The sequence below is a fragment of the Magnolia sinica genome, chromosome 8 (genome assembly GCF_029962835.1).
Source record: "Magnolia sinica isolate HGM2019 chromosome 8, MsV1, whole genome shotgun sequence".
Classification (NCBI taxonomy): domain Eukaryota; kingdom Viridiplantae; phylum Streptophyta; class Magnoliopsida; order Magnoliales; family Magnoliaceae; genus Magnolia; species Magnolia sinica.
In genome coordinates, this window is record NC_080580.1 from 60,852,905 (window position 1) to 60,879,295 (window position 26,391).

A 26,391-nucleotide genomic window follows, 5' to 3' on the forward strand; every position below is an offset into this window, starting at 1 on the left:
GTCTTCGTCAACGGCGACAGAATAACCTAAGGCAAGAACAGAAATGAGGTACAACAACACCAAGACTATTCTAAGCTCTAACATAGATTAGGGTTAGGTTAACTTACCCCAAGATGAACTCAGAATCGTCAAAATAATGATTCAAAGTGAAGGTTCAAGGATGCAGAAGAATAGGAAAGAATCCAAGATGATTCACCAACTTCTCTCTCACTATCTCTCTCTTTTCCACTCTCTCTCCAAGCTAGGGTTAGAGAAATTCGTATGAAAAAGAGAGCTAGGGTTTAAGGACTATAAATAGGCCTCAAATTGATGAAAATAACCCCAGGGACAAGGTATACTTAGGTTATAACCAAAGCAAGCCTCTCTCGATCCAACGAAGCACTTCTGGTGGGCCTATAACCACGAATGGTCGGACTTAAGCTCATTGACCATGGATCTAGGTCAAGCTGAGTTTTCGTACCGACCAGCTCTTCAGATCAGCCGTGGCGGACCACACTCAATTTAACGGTCACAGACTCTCGATCAGGTCCACAAGCACACGGATATGCCTGGGCCACCTTCCCTGATCAAAGGGTAAAATTGGGTCAGAATCCAACGGTCAGATAGCTTAAAATCATCGCGCAAGCGACACGACTCAGATTTCATAAAAGCTTATTAAATTTCCAACCGTTCTTACACTCTTCACTTCAAACTCAAACAAATCGACCCAGAACATCACAAGGACTTGATTTTCGAGGTGATGGTTAAGCCCAACTCGGTGACCGCAACAGCCTAAGATCATCGCCATCGGACTTTCGACGCACGGTCCAGGTCCGATCTAGAACTTCCAAAAATTCTCCAGAACAACTGGATTTAGCGATGGATCCCAGATTTCAGAGTAACATAGCACTAACTAATCTACAAGTTTTGAGCCATGCAGATACCATTTAAAGTGACTGATGCGAATTTCACAAGTAATCGAGTATAGCGCTAATTACCCCAAAAATAACTACTTAAGGAAAGATTAGCACAAAAATTTTCAAGGTCGTTACATAAGTCCCTTTATATCACATACTCAAACAATGATCCATCTAGGATCGTCAATCCTAGTTAAACACATATGATAGGTAAATTGTAGGGCATCACCCCTGATGAAAAGTAGTAGATAGGTAAGTTCAATTGATTATACTTGAGGTCACTCCACCAACACCCTACCAACTGGAGTGCTATTTTCGAAGGGGGTCTGGATCAAACGGTACACCCCAACCCACGCTGGGACTGCAGCCAGGCTGCGTTGGTGTAGGCTAATAGCTCGAATACAGTGTCCCATACCACCGTATTCGGCTCACGAGTTTGGGTTGCTCACAGGTCACTACGGGGAAGCTCATCACCCCAGCGTAGGCCGACAACTCGACCACGGTGTCCCCAAACCACCATGCCCAGCTCATGAGTCTTAGCGGATCGTGGTACTATGGTTGAACATGCTTTAAATTGGTAGGTGGTACCTTAGATTCAAGCAGTAGCGTCCATACATGGTAAACACATAATAAGCCAATCGAGTTTTTTGATAAGTTCGATTAGTACGAGCGCACGCTAAATTAATCGACATGGAGCGCATGAGCACCCCACGTGGCCTAACCATTGTCAACAATCATCGTACGACTCGGATTCATCGAACATATCCAATGTCGCGATTCTAGTTCGGCCACTCAACCGGGAACCGTTACTGTTTGCCTGGACTACGTAGTAGTCCCAATCATGCTCAATTACAATAGGTAATCACATGTAATAGTCAAAGCAGCATTTAACAACCAATTCAAATACAATTCTCATTCAGGCATTTTAACAACCATATTGCACATGTTATCATACATAGACATTTCATCCATAAATCACGTAATAGCAAGATAGGTTACATGAAGGAAACTATAACTATAAATAAGGAAATTGAGAATCCTATCTCAACCCCCATATTAAATACATTTCAACAAACATTTTCTCATTCAGACATTTTATCAAACACTTAGACTACATATTTCAGCATACATATAATAAATTAGTTATAACATATATTATGGTAAATCCTTTCACCATGGAGTTGTCATACGTACAATAAACATGAATTCTAGATTAATAGTCATGGGAAGCATAAATCATAATTTCATATTTATTCAAACATTTCAACAAACACATGAAATGCATTTTAGTATACAACCTAGTTTACACATACATGATATATCGAAAACGTCGTAACTAAGATCATATGGCAGCAATCAAGTCAGATATAAATCATTGCTAACATTGAAAGACTTGAAAACCATAACCTAAACATTTATAGTCCGCACCTTTCGCCGGTTAACTCGTTTCGAACTCGGTTCGAATCCTATGCTCCCATACATATAAAACAATGGGTACCTAAATCACGAAACAGGTTAACTATTACGTCTATTACTTTATTTGGATTCCTAAATTAAGATTAAGGTTAGGATTTCTTACTCAAATCGAAATTGGAATCGACAGTGTAGCGATGGTGGGGTGACGATTCAGCGTATGAAGTCGTGAGAGTGAATCCCAGCAACGATCTCCCTATCTCTCTCTCTTCTCCTCACTCTTTCCTCTTCTTTTCTCTTTTCTCTCACCTAAGGTTTGAGAAAATCATATGAAATGAGAGGGGTGGTTTAAGGGCATTATATAGGCCCAAAACTGATGTCAATGGCCCCAGGGCCATGGTATACTTGGATTACAGCCAAAAGGGTGTCCGTTTTGGACAAATGGAGCTCATATGGAGGTCCATTGCTCACATACAGCTTAGAGCAAGTTCCTTGACGATGGATCTAAACCAGGTTACAATTTTGGCCCAATCGGATTAGTGGATCGACCGTGGAGGACCCGTTTCCGTTCAACGGTCATCATCACTCGATCAGGGCCACAAGTATACTGACATGTTTAGAAAAATTTTCATAATCCAAGGGTGTAGTTGGGTCAGAATCTGACGGTCTGAAACCTTAAATTTGGCCCGTAAATGAATGGCCTAATTCACTTAAGTTCTGGTTCATTTTCTAAAGATATTTGCGTTTCTCACACACTTCGCTCAGGGCTCAAGTTGTGCAGTTCTGGATACTATTTGGGTTCGATTCCCACGATGGTTGTCAAGTCCAATAAGGCAATCATAACATTATAGTTTTGCAGTAATCAGACTTTCGACGCGCAGTCCAAGCCCGATAAAGAGTTTCAATGTGCTCCCGAGAGCAACTGGCTTTTGAGGTTGCTCATAGGTTTTTAAGTAATGTTTAGTTAGTGATTTTAATTGTTTTAGGTCTTGTAGTTTGTAAAGAAAGTGGTTCAAGCCAAATCCATCGATCGTTTAGTTTAGTACTTAACTAAATTCCGCCCTAATTACGACCGAATAAGGTCTCAGGGTAGTTCTATGCCCCTTTTTGGCACTTTTAGTTAGTATATTATTTTAATTATTTTTTAATTAATTTACCATTAAGTCTACTTCATCTCTACCAAATTTCATTAGATTTCATATTGTAGAAAATTTCTAAAAACTCTAGAAGTAACAGCTGTCCGAACTAATAAATTTTGAACAGTTGTCACATCAACCTAGATTTAAATATATTAGAATTTTTATTATATTTTTTACTTATTTTTATATGAAATTAGACTTATCAAGCTTTAATCTGGCTTTCGAATCACTTAAATCGGAGTTATAATGAGGGATATACGACTTTTTAAAGTCAGTCGAAAGGTACAGAAATTCGTGGCAAGGATCCACCGAACTTTTGGTGCACCCGCGATGCATCGCGGTTGGCACGATGACATCGCGCTTGCCTGGTAGTGGTTTTGCCATGTGAATTTTGAAATGGGCATATCTTTCAATTCGGAATGAGTTACGCGACGTGCCATATATGAATTTGGGGTAGGAGAAGCTGATCTATCCAAATAACCTATTTATTTTGTGAGATTCCATAAGGTTAATGGTCAAAAGCCTATTTTATTTATATATTCACTATTTTTAGTAAATTTTAGTTTAAGTATTGTTCTTCATCATTTAAACTTTAGGATTAGTATCTAATATGAAAGTACTTAAAAACATTTGAAGAATAAGGTAGTGAAAGATGAGATTTTGAAGGAAAATGGTTAAAATGGGATTTGAGGCTTAAGAATTGAGTTCTGAGAAGTAAATAAGGTGTTATGATTGACTCATTGCCCAAGGACGCCTAACTCCAAGTTGGCAAAAATCTAGGACGTTACAAAAATCATGCCATCCATCTCAGATTCCTGGGCAGTATTCATTATTTTCTATCTAGTGGCCCACATGATGATCCACTTGTATGAAACAGCAAACCTTGTTTTACCATTTCACTTCAATATCAATATAGATGGTTATAGAACTATGATCCACGATATAAATACAATAACATTATCATATCATTTCCGAAGTGAAGATAAATGTAATAAAATTACTGTAACTTCTTTAACCTGAAGACGGAGATTAGAACTAGGGTTGAAAACATCTTGGCTCTGATACGATGCTATCAATTTTAGGAAGATTATGTGTTAGGGATCTAAAGACTTTCCTAACCTATTTTATTAAGAAGAATGGTATGGTGTCCCGTGGGAATACTGAAATAAAATGCAAATAAAATTAAATTAAATATGGTATTCGTCTAACAAAGATCAATCTGTTGAGATTGATCCAGATGAAGAGATATAGACAGTGGACGGTTCCGCTCTCCTCCTATCTTGAACAAGGTTCACCCTACTTAATTTCTAATGGTGCAGATATTGTCTACACAACTTGACTCACTAACCCCAGGCTCCAATTAATCTCTAACCATGCACTACCCGTACCACGTGAGCGTTGACTTATAAGGCTTTTTCGTGGGCCGTCCGCACACATGACGCACAAACACAACAAGATTTTAAAATCAACATTGCATGCTCGTTATCTGGCACATCCAATGCAAGTTAATTTTGTTAGCTAACACATTGACCGCACTGAATTACGTGCACGCAACACTAACCTAACCGTCTCAAAGTAAAGGAACATCACCTATAAAAGATTGTAGGGTACAGCGTGATATTTTCAGTAAGACATAAATTTAATTTATGTTCTGAATTTCAAAAATTATCTAAGAAAAAAAAATTAAAATCTTCCCAAATGCAGATGGACAAGGCCTCACTGCTAGCTGCCGTTGCAGACCTCGTAAAGGATCTACATAGAAGAGCATCCGAGATTGGCGAAGAGTTTACAATCCCTACAGATGTGGATGAAGTCACAGTGGAATGCGACGAAAATGGTAACTGCAACAGCAACAAAAATGACAACGATGACAGCAGCAGCATCAACAAGGAACGCATCACCATAAGGGCTTCTATGTGCTGCAATGACCGGCCGGAGTTGTTTGCAGATCTCAGTCAAGCACTTGATGGACTAAAACTTAGAACTATTAGAGCAGACATGGCTACATTGGGAGGAAGAGTAAAATTTGTTCTTATATTGTGTCCAAAGGGTAGTGAAGAGAATGTATGCCTTACTTCTCTCAAGGATTCGTTAAAAGCAGTTCTAGATAGGGTTGCTTTTTCTATAATGTCATGATCGAAGAACTCCATCTTTCACCACAGATCATATAAAGCATGAAGCTCCCTGTGAGGCATGCAACACGTTGAAACAGTAACGTGCATGTCTTCGAGAAATCATTAATTCCAGTTGATCTGATCTTTATTAGGGAAGTTGCAGTTTCGCTGGACTTTCTATTATTAGGGAAGTTTGGTGTGTTGTACATGATTTGTTTAATTTTGATACTCTCTGAGTTGTACATTGTAAGCACTTATATATATATATATATATATATATATATAGAGAGAGAGAGAGAGAGAGAGAGAGAGAGAGAGAGAGAGAGAGAGGAATGTTCACCTACACACCGGTTCGTAGCTAGTTTCATAGTATTACAATTGAAATAGGAAACAACTTACGCAGTTACACAATTTTATGCACATCTTGCTCAGGTGATAGACTCTCGGGAGTTTCAACTCCTGGTCAAGGGTTCGAGTACCCATAGGTGGTGAAATTCCACCCGCCGTGAGTGTGTGGGGGTGTGTGTGCGTGCGTAAAAAATATATATTAAAAAATTTTTTAAAAAAAAAGAAAAAAAAAAAAAAGAGGTTTGGCCGGCATGCCTCAAAACACTTGGTATGACTCGTGATCTCTTAATTTCATTGCCGAATTACCGGTATCTCTTTAGCTTTCCCACTTTGCCTTCACTCGAAAATTGTTTATGGCCATTTGAATGTTGATTGAGTGGTGATGTATTACATCCACCGTCCATCCGATTTGCGATATCATTTTAGTGTAATAGACCATAAATGGAGTGGATCCAAAACTCGAGTGTGCTACATGAGAGGAAACAATGGGGATTTAGTGACTACCATTGAAACATTCATTCAGCCACAAAAGCTTCTTACTAGGCAAACTTTTTTATGATTTTACTTCATCCTATTATGAATGACCTTTTAAACAGTTTGGATGGCATATAAAATCAATGTGGAGCTTAGGAAGGTTTCAATGGTAGAAAAGTCATTCCCTAGTTTTCCATCTTGTATGGCCCACTAGAGTTTTGAATCCGCCCCATTTTTGATAGTATATCTTAAAATGATCTCGCAAAACATATGGATGGAGGGGATTTCTCACAAACATCATGGTGGACCCTATATAACATACCTTGCTACATGCATAATCAATACACAATACGCTTAAGGGTACGCAGATTTCCTACCAAGCCCTTCGCAGTAAGTTCCTATGTCGGAAACCTAAGTGGGTCCCACCACCATGTTTTTTAAAAATCCACTCCGCCCATTCTTTTCTTCTTTTCTTTTTTTAGCTCATTTTAGGATATGAGATAAAAATTTTAAAAATATATATATATTTAAAAAAGAGCCAGATCCAATACTCAAGTTGACCGAAAATGTGAGGATTGAACGCCCACAGTTGAAATATTCGTGGGGCAGCAAAAGTTTTGAATCAGTATAATATTTGTGTTCTCAATTCATCCCAATACGAATGATGTTATGAATGGTATGGATGGCGTGTAACCATCACCTTTGAACCCAGGGAGGTTATAATAGTAGGAATTTCCCTACCCACATATTCCTTTAGTGTGGCCCACTTGAATCTTGAATCTTGTTCAAATTTTATCTTAAATATTAGAATGATCTCACAAAATGGATCGATGGGATGGATTTCTCAAAAACATGACGGTGGGCCCTACATAGATTTTCAATGCATGAACTTACTTTCCCATAAAATTTGCGTCTGATTCTCTGGATCAGCAGGAGTCCTAAACAGATTGGCTACTCCCTTGTTAGTGCTCTGTGGACCTAAACATGATGTATGTGTCCCATCCATGCCGTCCATATACATTTTTTAAAAACAATTTTATGGTATAAACCCAACACTGTGTGGCCCCTTTGAGATTTTAAAAATGTATGGACGGCATGGATGAGACACATACATCATGTTTGGCTCCATAGAGCCCTGACAGGGGAGTAGCCAATCCGTTTAGAACTCCTGCTGATCCAAAGAATCAAACACAAATTTTATGGGAAAGTAAGTTCATGCGTTGAAAATCTAGGTAGGGCCCACCGTCATGTTTTTGAGAAATCCACCCCATTCATCTGTTTTGTGAGATCATTCTAATATTTAAGAGAAAAATTGAACAGGATCCAAGATTCAAGTGAGTCACACTAAAGGAAGATGTAAGGAAATTCCTACCGTTGAAACCTCCCTAGGTTCAAAGGTGATGGTTACACACCATCCATACCGTTCATAACATCATCTGTACTAGGATGAACTGAGAACACATATTATACGGATTTAAAACTTTTATTGCCCCACGAATATTTCAACTATGGGCGTTCAATCCTCACATTTTCGGTCAACTTAAGTATTGGATCCGGCTCATTTTTTACTTCATATCCTAAAATGAGTTTTAAAAAAAGGATGGACAAAGTGGATTTTTCAAAGACATGGTGGTGGGACCCACCTAGGTTTCCGATGCAGGAACTTACTACGAAGGGCTTGGTAGGAAATCCGTGTCCCCTTGAGATGATTGCGTATCAACTTTGCATGTCGCGAGGTATGCTACGTAGGGTCCACCGTGATGTTTGTGAGAAATCCACTCTATCCATATGTTTTGCAAGATCATTTCAAGATATACAATAAAAATGGGGTGAATTCACAACTTTAGTGGGCCATGCGAGATGGAAAACTAGGAAATGACTTTCCTACCATTGAAACCTTCATAAGCTCCACGTTGATGTTTATATGCCATCCAACTGTTTAAAAGGTCATTCATAATGGGATGAAATAAAATCATGAAAAAGTTAGCCTGATAAGAAGCTTTTGTGGCTGAATGAATGTTTCAATAGAAGTCACTAAATCCCCATTGTTTCCTCTCATGTAGTACACTCGATTTTTGGATCCACGTCTAATATACTAAAATGATATTGCAAATAGGATGGATGGGGTGGATGTAATACATCACCACTCAATCAACATTCAAATGACTGCAAACAATTTTTGTTTTCGAGTGAAGGCAAAGTGAGAAAGCTAAAGACATACCGGTAAATTCGGCAATGAAATTGGGAGATCACGAGTCTTACCGAGTGTTTTAAAGGCATGCCTGCCAAATGCTCACAACCCCAAGTGTAGGGTCGCGATGTAGTAATAATCTCGATGAGACTGAGGTCGAATCCAGAGGGACTAAACTCATGTGTATTCTGAAAGTAACTAGGACAAGAACTAGGAGAAGATCTAAGTTAGAAATCTATAAATAAAGGGAGTAATTGTGAATAATTGTATAAACTATCAATTAAATGTGGGAACTAAGGTGCTAAGGATTCACTTGTAGCAACTGAGATGCTACCTTACTTAATTCAAGAGATCCAACTAGAATCAGAGTCCTATCCTATCTAGCTGGAAGAAGAGATGGTCAAATCTTTGAACTTCTTATTGATCTAACCTCAATGAAGGAGAATTGTGGTGAATTGGAAGGGATTCTATCACCCAACCATGCCCAGGGGACGATGGTAAACAATAGGATTTACCAAATCCAAAATCTTATATAGAAAAGAAGATATTTAAAGTTATTGCAGATCATTGTAATTTGAGTCACAACAAACCATTAAAAACTAAAAATATTACTTAGAATTAACTAGAATACAATGAAATTCAAACATAAACATGAATCAAAGAAAAGTAAACATCCCAATCACGCTACAAGCTTCACCTCTTAGCCCTAGCTAAGAGGTTTAGCCAACCACAGACATGATTGAACAAAAATCTCTTAAGAAAAGCATAAAAACAACTAAAAACAACTAAGGAAGAAGAAGAAAGACACTTAGCGGCGGCTCTCCACGCTTTTGCTCCACTCCTCAAACCCAACTAAGGAACGTCCTAGGGACTCCTATTTATAGTTGTGAATCCCTCTCTTACGCACTAACTTGAAATTTCCAGAAACCGCTGCGAAAGGCCTCAATTTACGCAATCCGTGTCGGCCCTGCGTTACAACTCTACGCAATTTCGGTGGCACCGAAATTATATCAACATCTAAAATTATATGTGCAGATTACTTAGGTGGCAAAATGTGCCACCAAACTTGCTACCAAAATTGGCTTCGGTAGCACCGAATTAAGCTTCGGTGACATAAAATTAACTTGTTTTCTTGCTGGACTATTTTGTACACTTTCGGTGGCACCGAAATTGGCTTAGGTGGCACCGAAATTGGTTGTTTTTTGTTGTTTAAATTGTGTTTTTACCAATATTTTCTTCATCCTTTGTACTTGGTTTCCTAGGATCTTTCACATAAGAATTCTCCATCTTTGGCATAAGAATCCTTTGTAGCCATCACCGAAATTGCAGAAGTTACCACTTTAGTAGAAGTAGGAATATGTCAAAGTGTCCCAGAGGGGGGTGAATAGGACTTTATAAAATTTTATGATGATTTAAAATCTCATTATCATAATCCTGATTAATCAAACACCTATCAAGATGACCCCAATTTAATTCTAATGACTTCTAAGTCAAATAGAGGATCCAATCATAAGACTATCCAGTATTTAAGCAGTATGCAATCTTAGTCTATGATGAATGAACGATACGACTGTGTGTGTGTGGGATGTGATTCTTATCAGTTATAAATAATCATGTTAGTATGCTTTATGAGAACATTCAAAGTAAACACAAATAACAAGGTGAAAATTTCAATCCCAAACACAGTCGTTTATAGTGGTTCAGCTACGTGCCTACTCCACTTCCTGTGGACGCACTCAACGCTTGAGTGTATCGGATCTCACTAAAGGAGGTTTTAAATTATGTTCACCTCTAACCTTCACAACCTACACAAGGTCGACTCTAGGACCTACACAAGGAACCTAGACAAGTCTCTACGAGATACAAGTTTATGCCCCACACAGGAGCAAGCTTAACACACAACACCTGGGCTTTATGCTATACAAACGAGCAAAGGATCCACACAAGGAACCTAAGGTTTTAGGCCACACAAGTTAAGGATCCACACAAGGAACCTAGAGTTTATGCCCTATATAAGATCAAGGGTCAATACACAACACGCACACGTACTCTCCAATCGGAAGCATCCTATGAGGACTTGAAAGGGATGAGAATCACCTGTGACCCAATCCTACACAAAGGAATGATCCGCAGGGTCTCTAAATTATAATGACTTACAGATAAGTAGATGAACCCCGATAAGTGCGTTGATGAAGATCTCCTCCTTTGATGATGAAGAATCTTTAGCTCCCTTGAACCACAACACTTATGATGCTCCAATATATGGTGACGGGCTGGGTTAAGGTTATGTTAGTAATTACTCTATTAAATGATAATCATTGAAGAGACGGAGTAATTCCAAGATCTTAGGCATTCAAGGGATCTCAGCTCAATGATTTGCCATTAAAGTGGTAGTTAGAAGATCCTCGAATGCGGAAGTTCATTCCCCAATCCACTCTATTGAATATCAATGATGAGGGTGGATTATGGGATGAACTCACATGAGAAAAAAGGCTTAGGGTAGATGATATGAGTTACTCTCTCAAAGCTCTCTCTATTTTTCTCAATACAGAAACCAATAGCAAGCTCTCTATAAATAGGCAAAGAGATCCAATGGTAATAAAATAGTTAGTTTTTTACAGAGTTCGATATCATCGAATATATACTTTCAAAGACATCGAGGGCCAGATCGATGATATGAACTCTACGGACAATCACAACTGAATCTCTTATACACAGCTCGATTATATCGAACATGCTTCGATGTTAGCGGATTTCGAACTCCGATTTCATCGAACCATGGTTCTATTCCTTGATAATGAAAACATGAGAGCAGGCTAAATATGAGACAGCTGGCTTCGATATTATCGATCCTCCCACGATGTCATCGGATTTCAAATATCCATGATATCTATACCTAGTTCGATTCATCGATCTTTTATAGAAGATTTTCCTATAAGCTCGTTGGACATTCCATTCTCCGAATTCGCTGATATCGACCTAGTATAGATATGATCGATATTTGAATATCGATAATATCGAGGGAGTCTTAATACCTCAAGCATTTAAAGTGGATTTACCTAAAAGCTTGTTGGACTAGTTTGGTCCAAATTCGATCACATCGAAGATCCATCGATATCATCGGAGTTTGAGTTCCAAGGATATCGAGGGTCTCTTCAAGTTATCGACAAATATATGATTTGCCTTAATAGCTTGCTAGACACAAACTAACTAGGCTTCAATTATATCGAGTCGTCTCGATGATCTCGGAATTCGAATGTCGATGATACCGATTCTTCCATCGATTCATCAAGAATTTTGTCCATAGATCAACTTGGTTGCTGGACACAAGATGTCCTCAATTTGATGATATCGAGTGCATTCCGAGGACATTGATAACAGGTGTTCGATCACATCTAGGTGATCTCGATATATCGACAAAAGCTAAAAAATTAGAGATTTTTCTGATTTGCAAAATAGTTTTCAAACTTTAAACCCTATGCTATTCTATCCATTTTTAAGGGGTTTTATATACCTGGGTGTTTTGGGACATGGGATGTGAGGCTAAGTTTACCTTTGATGAGTTCGGAGTGCATATCCAGTTGAGGCAGACTCTTAAATGATCTTCCTATGGGGCTCACTTGACTTGTTGACTCAACACTCACGCTAATTGACAAACCAGGGCACTTTCAATCTCTCCCTTTGTCAATTACGTGACAAAACACCTAAAACCACCTAGAACAACATCCTAAATTGTGTGTACATGATCCCTTACACAATTTTACAAAGGTACTACAAATTCAGACACTTTAACTTAAGTAGTTGCTCCCCTAACACCTATACCACCATACATACATAGATACAAACAATGTTCCTCATGGTGGGATTTGTTCTCCCCCTTTTTGTCTGTCAGTAGCAAAGGGCAGTATATATATCAAGATCAGTTGACTGAAGTTGAACCATAAAAGCATGGGAGAATCATGGGTAAAGGAAAGCTGTGATTTTGCAAAAGTAGATAGCAACATCCCTGTATCAAACTAGAAATCATAGATCAGCTCACAACTTCTATGGACATACAGTAATGATCAAAAAAGCAATCAATATTTATACCATGCATTCCATAGAAAAGTAGAATGAGATTTAAACAGATGATCAGTGAATAATATGAGCAAATAGAATTGACAGAGAATAGGCATCAAATATATATATTAACAATCAGCCATCAAAATATCCAAAAGAAACTGCCCAAGCTTGGCAGTATTTAAAGCATTAAAAGCAAACATCCATCAAAGTAATCAGGCCATCCATGGGCATAGCAAAACCAAAGTACTTTCCTCATTCAGAAGACGATCGATCAAAACAAAATTCAATCCACAGACAAAAGTCATTTTGTCCCTAAAAAAAAAGGTCCAACCATGGACACCTTTACTCCAACTTCTTCCACATCACTGAAATGCACGAGTTGCTCAGTCCGTCAGTAGACTGATGATTTGTTGTGTAGCATGCTGGAGTGCATCAACCTTGTCCTTGATCCTAGTCAGACGCCTTTCATAGTTATGGAGATGCTCGTCAATCCCGGCTTGTCTATTCAATAGATGGTGTTCAAGTACATGATACCGGCAGTTTGTGACAGACTTAGGACTGTGGAGTGGCATCCGATTAGAACCCCATGGTGTTGGCGTATTCAGCTGTTGGTTGCTTGCTCCCACAGGGGGAGGACTATCCGGATGAGAGTAAGTGGAGATGTACACCTATTGAACTGCATCGTCGTCGAACCATACCTATGGGTGTACTTTATCAGATGTCGGCGGCAAACCCACCCAATGTGCTAGCTTGCATATGAGGGACGAAAATGGGAGTGTATCAAGATGATCCCTTTTGACTATCCTAATCAATTGCTCTAGGATAAGGGTCGGTAGGCACACAAGAACCTCTTGATATACGTCATATAGGACATTAAGCACAAAGGGGTTTACTCCAGTGTCTTTTGCGTCGCATGGATACACATTCGAATTGAAGATACTGTGGAGGATTTTGAACATAGTTCCAAGATATTTAACATGAAGTACGTTTTCATCATTCATAGGGGTTGTAGCATCTTGGCATAGTGCACGCGTGATTTCCGCCACATTCCCAATCTATTCAGATTTCGCTTAGTGACTGGAATTCGAGTCACACCTATGTCTAGAAGATGTCCAAGAACGACTAGAGTAATGAGTTTGGTTTGTTGTACAAAATCCAGATGAATACATGGTGGATAATCCCGAACAATATGACAACTATTGAAAAATTGCTGAATCATTTCATATTGGTAGGGACCACCTATACTGAGTATATTTTATCATCCTATTGTTTCTAACAGAAGGTCCACCCCATATGGCTCAATAGCACTGTTGAGAATAATACGATCCACGATCGTGACTTGTTCCCAATCTGATTGGTTTGGAGGTGATCTATTTCCTGTTGTTTTCACATTTTTACCCTTCTTGACTTTTGAAGATTTAGAGGAAGAAAGATCCTTACCTTTTCCCTTAACCATTTTCTTTCTCCTTTTGAATGACTGGAAGGTAACAAGGGAATGGAGAGGGCAAGAGAAGATGAAGACAAATTTCTGAATTGTTCATGCTTCTGTCTTCTTTTATAGCAGTGTCGATAACATCAAAACAGGTTCGATGTCATCGAACTCGGGCTCATAAAGTCATTGAAGACCATGTTAATGACTCTTGAAAAAGACCAACAGATATAATGATCGTTAGGGAAGTCCAACGGACACCTGCTTGTCTTCCCGAGAGCCATCGATGACATCGATGGTGCATTTCGATGTCATCGAGTTTTGAATCTCGATGATATCGAAAAGGGCTTCATATCATCGAGTATGTCAAGATACAACACTTTTATTAACATAAGTAACATGGTTAATTCATGAAGATTTGCCTATATTATTTATGAATAATTAACCATACAATAATCATGAGAACCCCAATTCAAAGATTTACCTATTTAGTTCATTTTGACAGAGCTTTTCATTAATTTGCACATATTCCAATTGATTTCTGGAGATCACTAAAGCTATTTGCATCAGAAGGCTTAGTTAAGATATCAGCAAGTTATTTTTCTGTAGACACATAGTCCAACACAATAATCTTTTCTTCAACAAGTTCCTGGATAAAATGATGACAGATGCCAATATGCTTAGTCCGAGAATGTTGGACAGGGTTTTTTGAGATGTTGATAGCACTAGTGTTGTCACAGAAGAGAGTCATTGTGGATTGCTCACTCCCATAATCCAGTAGCATTTGTTTCATCTAGAGGAGTTGTACACAGCAACTACCTGCAGCGATATATTCAGCCTCGGCAGTGGACAGAGATATTGAGTTTTGCTTCTTGCTCTACCAAGATACCAAACAATTTCTGATATAAAAATATCCTCCACTTGTTAATTTGCGATCATCTAAATTTCCAGCCTAGTTGGCGTCTAAATATCCAACAATGATGGTGGACGTTTCAAATGGATACCATAGACCGAAAGAGGTTGTTCCAGCTACATATTTGATGAATCTTTTAACTGCTGTTAGGTGGGATTCCTTAGGATCTGTTTGATATCGAGCACATGCTCCCATGCTAAAAGATATATCTAGATGACTAGCTATAAGATATAATAGGCTTCCTATCATACTTCGATATAGGTGTTGATCTACACTTTTGCCATTTATGTCTTTGGAGAGTTTGAGTGTGGTGCTCATGGGAGTATGATAGGTACAACCAGACTCAAGTCCAAATCTTCTTACTAAGTCTTTTGCATACTTGGTCTGACATACAAAGATTTCATTGCGCAATTGCTTCACTTGTAAGCCTAATAAGAAATTTAATTGATCGACCATACTCATTTCGAATTCAGACTTCATGAGATCAACAAAGTTATGAGCAATATCTTCACATGTATAACCAAAGACTATATCATCCACATCAATCTGAGCAATAAGCAATGAATTCTCTGTCTTTTGAGTGAATAGTGTTTTATCTACACTACCCCTACAGAAATTATAGTCCAAAAGAAATTGTGTCAAACATTCATACCAAGCACGTGGTGCTTGTTTGAGACTATAAAGTGCTTTGTTCAATCAATAGACATGATGAGGGTACTTAGGGTCGGCAAAACGTTTGGGTTATTCCACATAAACTTCTTCATCAAGTACCCCATTCAGAAATGTACTTTTCACATCCATTTGAAATAATTTAAATTTTAGTGCACATGCAATGGACATAAGAATTCTGATTGACTCAAGGCGAGTTACAAGGGCAAATGTTTCATCAAAGTCAATGCCTTCTATCTGTGAATACCCTTGAGCTACCAATCTTGCTTTATTTCTAATAACATTGCTAGATTCATCGAATTTGTTCTTGAAGACCCATTTGGTTCCAATGATATTTGTATCCAGTTATCTGGGAACAAGTTGTCATACCTCATTTCTCTGGAATTGTTGAAGTTCTTCTTGCATAACATTTATCAAATGTTCATCTTGAAGTGCTTCCACAATATTATTGGGCTCAATCTTTGAGGTAAAGCAAAAATGACTATAGATGCTTTCTATCTGGCGCCGAGTTTTTACACCATTATTAGGGTGTCTAATGATTTAATCTAGAGGGTGATCCTTAATGATGGGTATGTTAGATGATGGTTGAGGTTCATTAGATGAGGGAGTTTTGTTATTTGATTTTCCTAGAATGCATGAGTCTACATCATCTTCTAATTCATTTAAAGGGCTTTCTTCTTCATGGGGCTGGTCATTAACCACCACATTGACTGATTCTTGAATGGTTAGGGTCCTTAGATTGTATATTCTATAAGCACGACTATTTAAGGCATACCCTAGAAAAATACCTTCATCACTTTTCGACTCAAATTTTCCTAGGTGATCTCTATCTTTCAGAATATAACATTTACTGCCAAAGACATGAAAGTATTTCACACTGAGTTGTTTTCCGTACCATAGCTCGTATGGTGTTTTGTTCAGACCTACTCTTAGATATACTCTATTTATTATGTAGCAGGCTGTATTGACTGCTTCAGCCTAGAAATTCTTTATCATATCCTTACCATTCAACATAACTGACCCCATTTCCTGCAGCACTCGATTCTTCCTTTCAAAAACTCCATTTTACTGTGGAGTCTTTGGGGCTAAGAATTCATGTCAGATTCCTTTCCCATGACAATATCTTTTAAACCGTTCATTTTCAAATTCACCACCATGATCACTCCTGATACGATTTATGTAATATCCTTTTTTTATTTTGAAGTCGCTTTGCCAAAATTACAAATTCATCGAAGGCATCAGATTTTTCTCAAAGGAAGGCAACCCAAGTAAATCTGGTGTAATCATCTACTACCACCAAGAAGTATCTTTTTTTGCCATGACTTTCAACTTTGGTGGGACCAACTAAGTCCATGTGTGGCAAGTCCAATGGCTTTATTGTTGTTATGGTGGTTGTCTTTTTGTGACCGACTTTTATCTGTTTACCCTTTAGATAATCACTACATACAACTTTTTCTTCCTTTTTAATCTTTGGGAGGCCTCTAACCAAATTTCTTGAACTTAACTTGGCTAGGTTTCGATAGTGAACATGTCCCAAACTTTGGTGCCATAGTTTGGACTCACTTTTTATAGCCATATGATATTTTGTGGATAATACATTCTCATTACTACTTTCAATAACGTAGCAGTTGTCACTTGTGCATAAACCTTTCATGACAGATTTTTCTGTATGATCTAAGATTCTAAACACATCTTTTGAAAAAATGACCACGTGTTCTTTATCACAAATTTGTGAGATACTGGGAAGATTATGTTTCAAACCTTCCACACAAAGAACATTCTTAATTTTAGGGAGTCCTGGTCCAACAATTGTTCCTTGCCCAATTATTTTGGCGGAGCTCCCATCTCCAAATGTGACAGACCCACCATCAAATTCTGAGTAGTCACTGAAGTGGGTATGATCGCCAACCATGTGTCTAGAGCATCCGATGTCAAGATACCACTTTGAGTTGTTACTGACCTTACGAGCAGTATGAATTATGAAACAATTGTTCTGCCTGTTTTTATCATCAGAAAGGCTTAAAGATTCAAAATATATTTGATTTTGGATATTTGCAGTGATTTCAACTATTTCCTCTAGACCTAATATGATTCCTAACTTCAGCTAAGATCACTCTCTAGGCGGTTAAGCCCTTAAGAGAGACCCGCTTTGATACCAATTAAAATTGCAGAAGTTACCGCTTTAGTAGAAGTAGGAATAGGTCAAAGTGTCCTAGAGGGGAGTGAATAGGACTTTATAAAATTTTATAATGATTTAAAATTCAATTACCATAATCTTGATTAATTAAACAGCTATCAAGATGACCCCAATTTAACTCTAATAACTTCCAAGTCTGTAACGTGTCGAAAAAATACGTACCAAGGCCCGAGTACCACCTCAGGCAGAAATCCTTAAGGACCATACCCTATAGAAATTAGACGAAAATTTAGTTAAGTATTAAACTAAATAATCGTTGGATTTGGCCTGAACCACTATCTATACAAATGGAAAGACCCAAAACTATCAAAAGCAATGACTCAACACTACTTAATAATCTAAGAGAAATCCTAAAAGCCAGTTGCTCTTGGGAGCAATTGAAACTCCGTATCGGACGTAGACCGCACGTCGAAAGTCCGATGACCGCGAAACTATAGGGTTATGACCGCCTTATTGGGCTTAACAATCATCGTGGGAATCGAACTCAAATAGTATCCAGAAACACACAACTTGAACCCTGAGCAAAGTGTGTGAGAAATGCGAATATCTTTAGAAAACGAAAGGAAACTTAAGTGAATTGGGTCATTCGCTTGCAGGCGAAATAGAAGCCTTTGGACCGTCAGATTCTGACCAAGCTTCACCCATGGATCAGGGAAATTTTCCTACACATGTCAGTATACTTGTGGCCCTGATCGAGTGGCGATGACCGTTGAACTGAAACAGGTCCTCCACGGTCGATCTACAAATCCGATTGGACCAAAACCTTAACCTGGCTTAGATCTATGGTCAAGAAATTTACTCCATGACTTAGGTGAGAAATGGGCCTCCAGATGAGTCCTATTTGCCTGAAACAAACACCCTTTGGCTATAACCTAAGTATACCATGGCCCTGGGGCCATTAACATCACTTTTAGGCCTATGTATAGCCCTTAAACCACCCTCTCTCTCTCCCACACGAATTTCTCCAAACCCTAGGAGAGAGAAGAGAGAAAAGGAGAGAAAAGGGGAAGAAAGGATGAAGGATTCTTGGAGTTGGTTGCAACGATTCCTTCCTGCTACTCCACGCACTGGATCGCCTTTACATCTAGCTAACCGATTCGTTTCAACTACGATTTGGATAAGAAATCCTAACCCTAATCTTGATTTAGGGATCCAAATAGCATAAACGATGAAATAGCTAACCTATTTCAATGTTTAGGTAATCGTTGTTCTTTATACGGGAGTGTAGGATTCAAACCACGTCCAGATCAAGTATTCCGACGAAAGGTGCGGACTATAAACGTTTAGGTTATGGTTTTCAATGTCCTCAATGTCAGCAATGATTTATGTTTGACTTGATTGCTGCCCTATGATCTTAGTTACGACATTTTCGATAAATTACACATGTGTGAACTATGTTGAATATAAGATGCATTCCATGAGTTTGTTGAAATGTTTGAATGAACGTAAAATCTTGATTTGTGTTTGACATGATTTCTAATTTAAGATCCATGTATATTACATGCTTTATGACTGATGTTGTGTAATGAATTGCTATGGTACATGTTGTAACTAATTTAGTCCATGTATTTACTAAGTTGTAGTCTAAGTGTTTGATAAAATGTCTGAATGAGAATTTATTGATGGATTGTATTTATTAAGGGTATTGAGATAGGATTCTCAATTATCTTATCTATATGTATAGTTCCGTCATGTAATCATAATTTCGATTACGCAATTTATGGATGAAATGCAAATATTGGGTAACATGTTCAATGTGTTTGACAAAATGCTCAAATGGGAATTATAGTTGAATTGTTTGTTAATTGATGTTATGATTATCACGTGTTCTGCCTACTGCACTTGAGTAGGATTGGGGCCATACCCTAGCCTAGGCAATCGGTAACAATTCCCGTTGAGTGGCGGAATTAGTTTCGCCACATTTGATATGTTCAGCGAATCCGGGTCGTACGACGATTGTCAACAGTGGTTAGGCCACGTGGCGTGCTTATGTGCTCTATGTAAATTAATTCAGCGTGCGCTCGTACGAATCACACTTATCCAACAAAACCGATTGGCCTTTTGTATGTTTACCATGTATGAACATCACTGCTTGAATCTAAGGTACCACTTACCAATGTAAGACCCGTTTCAACTATGGTACTATGATCCGCTAAGATTCATGTGCCGGGCATGGTGATATGGGACATCATGGTCAAGCTGTCAGCCTACGCTAGGGTAACGAGCCTCTCCGTAGTGACCAGTGAGCAACCCTAACTGGTGAGCTGAATACGGTGATATGAGACACTATATTCGAGCTGTTGGCCTGCGCTGAGGTGACGAGCCTCCCCATAGTGACCTCGAGTATAAAGTCTTGAATTTTCCCATCCACTGTTTTCATTAGGGTGATGCCCTACAACTTGCATATCGTATGTGATTAACTAAGATTGACAGCCCTAGATGGATCCTTTGTTTGGGTAAATGATTTAAAGGGAGGTACCTTAGCTTCCCAAATCTACTATATGAATAAGCCTAAGGCGGACTGTAATGACCCTGAAAATTTTGTGCTTTTCTTTCCCTAGTAGTTGTTTTTGGGGTAATTAGCGCTATACTTGATTGCTTGTGAAATTCGCATCAATCACTTTAAATTCGATCTGCATGACTCAAAACTTGTAGATTAGTTAGCGCTATGTTACTCTGAAATCTGGGATTCATCGCTAAATCCAGTTGTTCTGGGGAATTTTTGGAAGTTCTGGATCGGACCTGGACCGCGCGTCGAAAGTCCGATAGCGATGATCTTAGGCTGTTGCGGTCACCATGTTGGACTTGGTCATCACCTCAAAAATCAAGTCCAGGTGATGTTCTGGGTCGATTTGATTGAGTTCGGAGTGAAGAGTGTGAGAACGGTTGGAAAGTAAATGTGATTTTATGAAATCTGAGTCGTGTCGCTTGCGCGATGATTTTAAGCAATCTGACCGTTGGATTCTGACCCAATTTCACCCTCTAATCGGGGAGATGGCCCGGGCGTGTCCTTGTGCTTGTGGACTGATCGAGATTCGATGACCGTTGATTTGAGTGTGGTTGCCACGGTGATCGAAGATCCGTCGGTACGAAAACTCTGCCTGACCTAGATCCATGGTCGGTGAGCTTAAGTCCGACCTTTCGTGGTAATAGGCCCACCGGAAGTGCTTCGTTGGATCGTGAGAGGCCGGTTTTGGTTATACCCTAAGTATACCTTGGCCCTGGGGTTATTTTCATCAATGTTAGGCCTATTTATAGACCTTAAAACCCTAGCTCTCTTTTCCATACGAATTTCCTAACCCTAGCTAAGAAAGAGAGAGGAAAAGAGAGAGAAAGTGAGAGAGAAGTTGGTAAATCATCTTAGATTCTTTCCTGTTCTTCTTCATCCTTAAACCTTCACTTTGAATCATTATTCTGGTGATTCTGAGTTCATCTTTGGGTAAGTTAACCTAACCCTAATTTGTATTAGAGCTTAGAATAGTCTTTGTGATGTTGTAGCTCATTTCTTTTCATGTCTTAGGTTGTTTTGTCGCCGTTGACGAAGACATATCGTCTGAAATCAGTTCGGTGTTCTTTTCTAGCTTAAGGTGCGGACTTTAAGTGTATAGGTTATGGTTTTCAAGGCTTTCAATGCCAGTGAATGGTTTATTCTTGTTATGGATGAGATTTCACATGCCAAATGTTATGTTTACTTTGCGTTCCTGATATGCATGTGTTACATTGAGATTTGTGTATTCTGTGTATGTATAAAGTACCGTATGTGTATAAAATATGAACATGTGATTGCCATGATTATTTGTCGTGTACTTATGCTAGATGTATGTGCGACAACTCCTTGGTAAAAGGAATTGTCCAAATGTGTGTATTTCAACATACGTCATGTATGTTGAACTATGTATTCTAAGTGTTTGTAGAAATGCCTGAATAATCTAAAGTGTAACATATTATACTATTTGTGGGCATTGAGAAGCGATTCTCGACTCTCCCACTAGTGTGTATGATTTCCTTCATGCAAGTTATATTCCTTGTTGTTTAATTTCAAGTCTTACTTATGCTTAAATCCATGTTAAGTTGATATTCTTCAAATGCTTACATACCATATGATTTGAGTTGTTGTTTAATTACTATTCTAAATTGTAGATATGAATACCTGTTGTAGTGGAATGTGTATGGACTATGCATTAGTCCAGGAAATCGGTAATCGGCCTTAAGTTCGTGGCTGAGGTTGCTTTCGCCACGTAGGACGTGATTAGACGAACCCGAGTCGTATTAGAGTTGTCGGCAGTGGTTTGGCCACGCAGAGTGTTTGCGCACTCTATGTCGTTCAACCCAACGTGCGCTCGTGCTAGTCGAGTTCGTCAAGTAACCCGATTGTCCGATGTATGTTCACCATGTATGGACGCTACTGCTTGAATCTAGGGTACCAAACTTACCGATGAAATCCTATTAACCATGGTACCTTGATCCGCTAAGACTCATGAGCCGGACATGGTGGTATGGGACACCGTGGTCGAGCTGTCGGCCTATGTTGGGGTGACGAGCCTCCCCGTAGTGACCAGTGAGCAACCAAACTCATGAGCCGATTATGGTGGTATGGGACACTATATTCGTGCTGTCGGCCTACATTGATTGGTGACGAGCCCTTTGTAGTGACCTCGAGCATGCCTGGATACCGCATTGAGGTGACGAGCCTTGGTGTAGTAATGAAGGTATGATAGGCGTACATTGATTGGTGACGAGCCCTTTGCTACGACCTGAAAATATATGATCGTATGAGATGTCTAGGACTGACGACCCTAGTATGGATCACTATTTGGATGGTGATATGAGGAAGGTACTTTAGCTTCCCAATCCTGCTGTATGAAAAGGACTAATAACAACTTGGTAATCATGTTCATGCACCGCATTTGCATGTGCTTTGTAGATGTGGGGCACTTTGAGGTGGTGTCATGCGTAACGTAAGATGAAGACGCTGAGGGTGTACGTGTGAGGGCACGCATCATTCTGCATACATCCTTGCATTAACAAGAGTACTTAGGACATGTTTAATTGTTCTGCTTTATCATTACTGCTTGATTGAATTGATAACATGTTAATATGTGCTTTATTGTTCCACTGAGTTGATCACTCACTCCCACATTCTGAGGCGGTGTTAAACACCCACCAGACTCTGTCTTAGTTGCTGATGTTGCAAATGTTGATGCGACTTCTGAGGCAGAGCGAGAGATGGATGATGATGAGGCTGCTTTCTCTTTTATGCAGTTTTCATACGGGTTCTAGTGAGCCTTATTCTGGTGCGCGGGATGCTGCGATTTCTTTTGAGAATTAAATGATGTAAATTGATACTTGTAATTTTGATAGCAACACTTACATTTCAACATGGTATGTGTATGTATTTCAAGGATTCGCACATGTACACACATATATTTCTTTAAGTCTTCCGCTTGCTTTCTTCACTTATCCCTGAATTATATTGCACTTTGGCTTATTCTATTCCATGTTTTATGCACTAATACAGACAACATACATCCATCATTAAATATGTTGCATAAGTGATGTTTTGGAACTCGGGAGCTGAGTTATGCTCGACCCCCGAATTTCAGGGCGTTACAAGTTGGTATCAGAGCATGATTTGGATTAAACCGGACTTGGGTTATGGTCACACACCGCACGTTGTCGCCACTTTAGTGTATTTGGGTGCGAGTTTATCGTAGATTGTGTGTTTGTGTTCCGTAGCTTCTATCGGCGAAAGTTCACTGAAAACGTTCGCCGAGATCGAGTCTGTGCTCTCTCCTGATCACACACAGCGACCCGAAACCTCTCCTAGACCATCTATTAATGAGATTAGATGGTCTATCTTCCCTTTTCAACCCTTCAATCTTCAAGAAATCTCTGTTTGAATCAGATTTCTGCCCGAATGGCCCGATAGGCGTCGAATCGTGCAAAGGGGCCGATCGGGGCATTTTCAGTGGGGCCCAGGGGGGCCACATCTTTTTGAGCATGGGGGACCAGAAGGACCTCGCCCAAATGGTGAGGCATCACCGGATGGTCCAGAGACCGGCAATGCCATCGCCGGCTCGGCGAGGCCGCCGATCAGCGGGCCGGCTCGGGCCGATGAATGTTTGGCCTAGTGTGGCCCACCCCTCCATGGTTTGCTGCTTTAAACCCTTTCTATACCCTACTTCCTTCACAAACCTCCCTCCCAAGCTCTCTTTTCTTTCAAGTTCTTCTCCAAACTTCTCCAAATCTTCTTCTTCTTCCATTTTCGTGCAAACCCTATCCACCTATCTCACAACCTCACCTCCCCTTGCTGTTTCCCCTTTCCTTTTCTTCTCATTTGGGCTCTCAAGTCCTCTTTTGGGATCTCAAGTGTGTGGAAACTTTCCATCCTTCCTATTTCTCTCTTTCTCTCATTTCTCATGGCCCTCTTTGAGTTCATCACGGCCATCTTTTCCATTTCCTCCCTTCTTTCTTTAATGGGGAAGAAGAGAGCACCCGTGGATGAAGCCGGGCCTAGCCGCCCAACCCGTGCACGGAGGCCGAGAGGTGCCGCTGCTAGCACATTCGCCACTCCTGAATCCCAGACCAAGCGGGACCTCGATCCTCGAGCTCCCATTGGTAGGACCTTGTTGGCGGAGTTGTCGCATGGAGTCTATGAAGGCTGTAGAGTCCTTTTTGAGGCTCATGTTGATCCGCGGCTGTATGACGAGTTTCTGTTGTTGGAGCGCCTGGAAGGGGCTGGTTGGTGTCCCTTGTTTGAAGGTGAGTATCGCGCGAATGCAAGTACTGTTCGAGCTTTTTATGCCAATATTCGTGATCCTTCGCTGGAGCCTCTGCAGTTCAAGATTCCTTGTGGTAGCGGTCGGGAGGCTATAGTCAATGTCGCTTTGATATCCCGACTCCTGAATGTGCCACTTGGTGAGGTGCATGCTAGCGAGAAGAATTTAAATAGTATGCACGAGAGGGATCGTCGCACCCGATCCTTATGTGGTCGTCTGGTCGAATGGCAGCCTAATAGGAGTCTTCTGGCTACCAACATGACGGATGACTTCCGCTTGCTTCACCACATGTGTACGTTCAATGTATATCCAAGGTGGAGCAACCGCAGCGAGTGTACGCGCCTGATGGTAGATTTCCTGTATCAGGTGGGGCAAGAAGCGAAGTTGTGTGTGCCGACGTACATCCTGCGCCAGATTATTCTCATCGCTCGTTCGACTAGGAGGACCGAATCGCTTCCTTTTGGCCGTCTCATTTGCAAGCTTGCACATGAGTTTGGCTATAGGCTTGGAGTAGAGAAGCCGGTCCCTGTTCGTCACATCAATCTGACGACTCTTAAGCAGATGGAGATTGGTTCTGGTCGACACGCCTTAGAGAGTGAGGATGAGTCAGAGAGCGATGATGAGGAGAGTTATGCTGAAGGTGGTGCTGAGATTGAGGAAGAAACAGAGCAGGACGAGGAAGAGGTTGAGGCACAGGATACGAGCGAAGAGCTCTCCTCCTGTGGCACCAGAGTAGAGCGCAGATCAGGCTGCCAGAGATGCCCGTATTTTTCGGCTTGAAGAAGGGCAGGCTATTCTATGCCAGGATATTGTGGATCTTCGAGCCCTTGTGAAGCATAAGTTCAAGAAGGTGACTCAAACTCTGAAGTCTATCCTGTGTTGCTTGTAGGATAAGGGTGCCCCGCCTCCATCTCCTAATTTCGACGAGTAGATGTCGTTGAGTCTTCCTTTGCTTTGTTTGTTGTTTGCTTTTGTGTAGCCGGTGTTGGCTTTGTAGTTGGAGTTGTTGTAGTTGTTTGTTGTTGCTTGAAGTGTTAGATGTTGTGGTTCACATGCTTTCCTAGTCGTGATTCATGTAATGCTGCACTACTTGTATTGCGACAATTTTGTTTAATGGAATGCATGTTGTTTACCTTTGAAGTTGTCCTGTGAATGCTGTGTGGATGGATTATGTGGACGTAGAATCTGACGGGTTGCATCCTCTGTTGAATGTAGGGAATGCCTCCCAAGGGTTCGAAGTCTTCGGCCCGTCTCTCTTTGGTTGAGTCACTTGCTGGGGTTCCTCCCTTGAGCGATAGCCAGACGGATCCTCAGACGGGCCCGTCTCATGCCGGTGTTGGGCCGACACCTATGGCTCCTCCAGTCACGCCCTCAGTTCCTAAGCCGAGCCGTGCACCTTCGTCTGCTCCACCGTCCGATAGGTTTAAGCGAGATGATGTTGTTGATCGCATCGCGATTCAGATCGGCACAGGAGTTCCTATCTTCCATGGCTAGCATCTTTGCTCAGTCGGTGGGGAGACTCCAACTGTTTCACTTATGCCTCCATCTGGGAGCGCCAGTGCGAGCGGCACTTTTGAGCGATTCCAGGGCTTACGACCTCCCACATTTGTGGGTTCTCATAGACCCGAGGAGGCCGAGTATTGGATCGATCGCATCTCTAAGATGCTGACACCGCTGCATTATTCTGAGGTTGAGCTTGCCTCCTTCATGTTTGAGAAGGAGGCCAGTTTGAGGTGAGACAGTGTTCTTCGCACTGTCGAGGAAGGT

The 26,391-nt window shown here is 40.3% G+C and overlaps 1 protein-coding gene across 1 annotated transcript in view; it reads left to right on the forward strand.

The window, feature by feature from the left end:
• LOC131254278 (transcription factor bHLH30-like) overlaps positions 1 to 5,584 on the forward strand; it is a 30,837-nt gene extending 25,253 nt beyond the window's left edge. The window contains exon 2 of the mRNA XM_058255270.1: positions 5,153 to 5,584. Within this exon, the coding sequence (XP_058111253.1) occupies positions 5,153 to 5,584 (432 nt within the window). The remainder of the gene's footprint in view (positions 1 to 5,152) is intronic.
• The last annotated feature ends 20,807 nt before the right edge of the window (positions 5,585 to 26,391 follow it).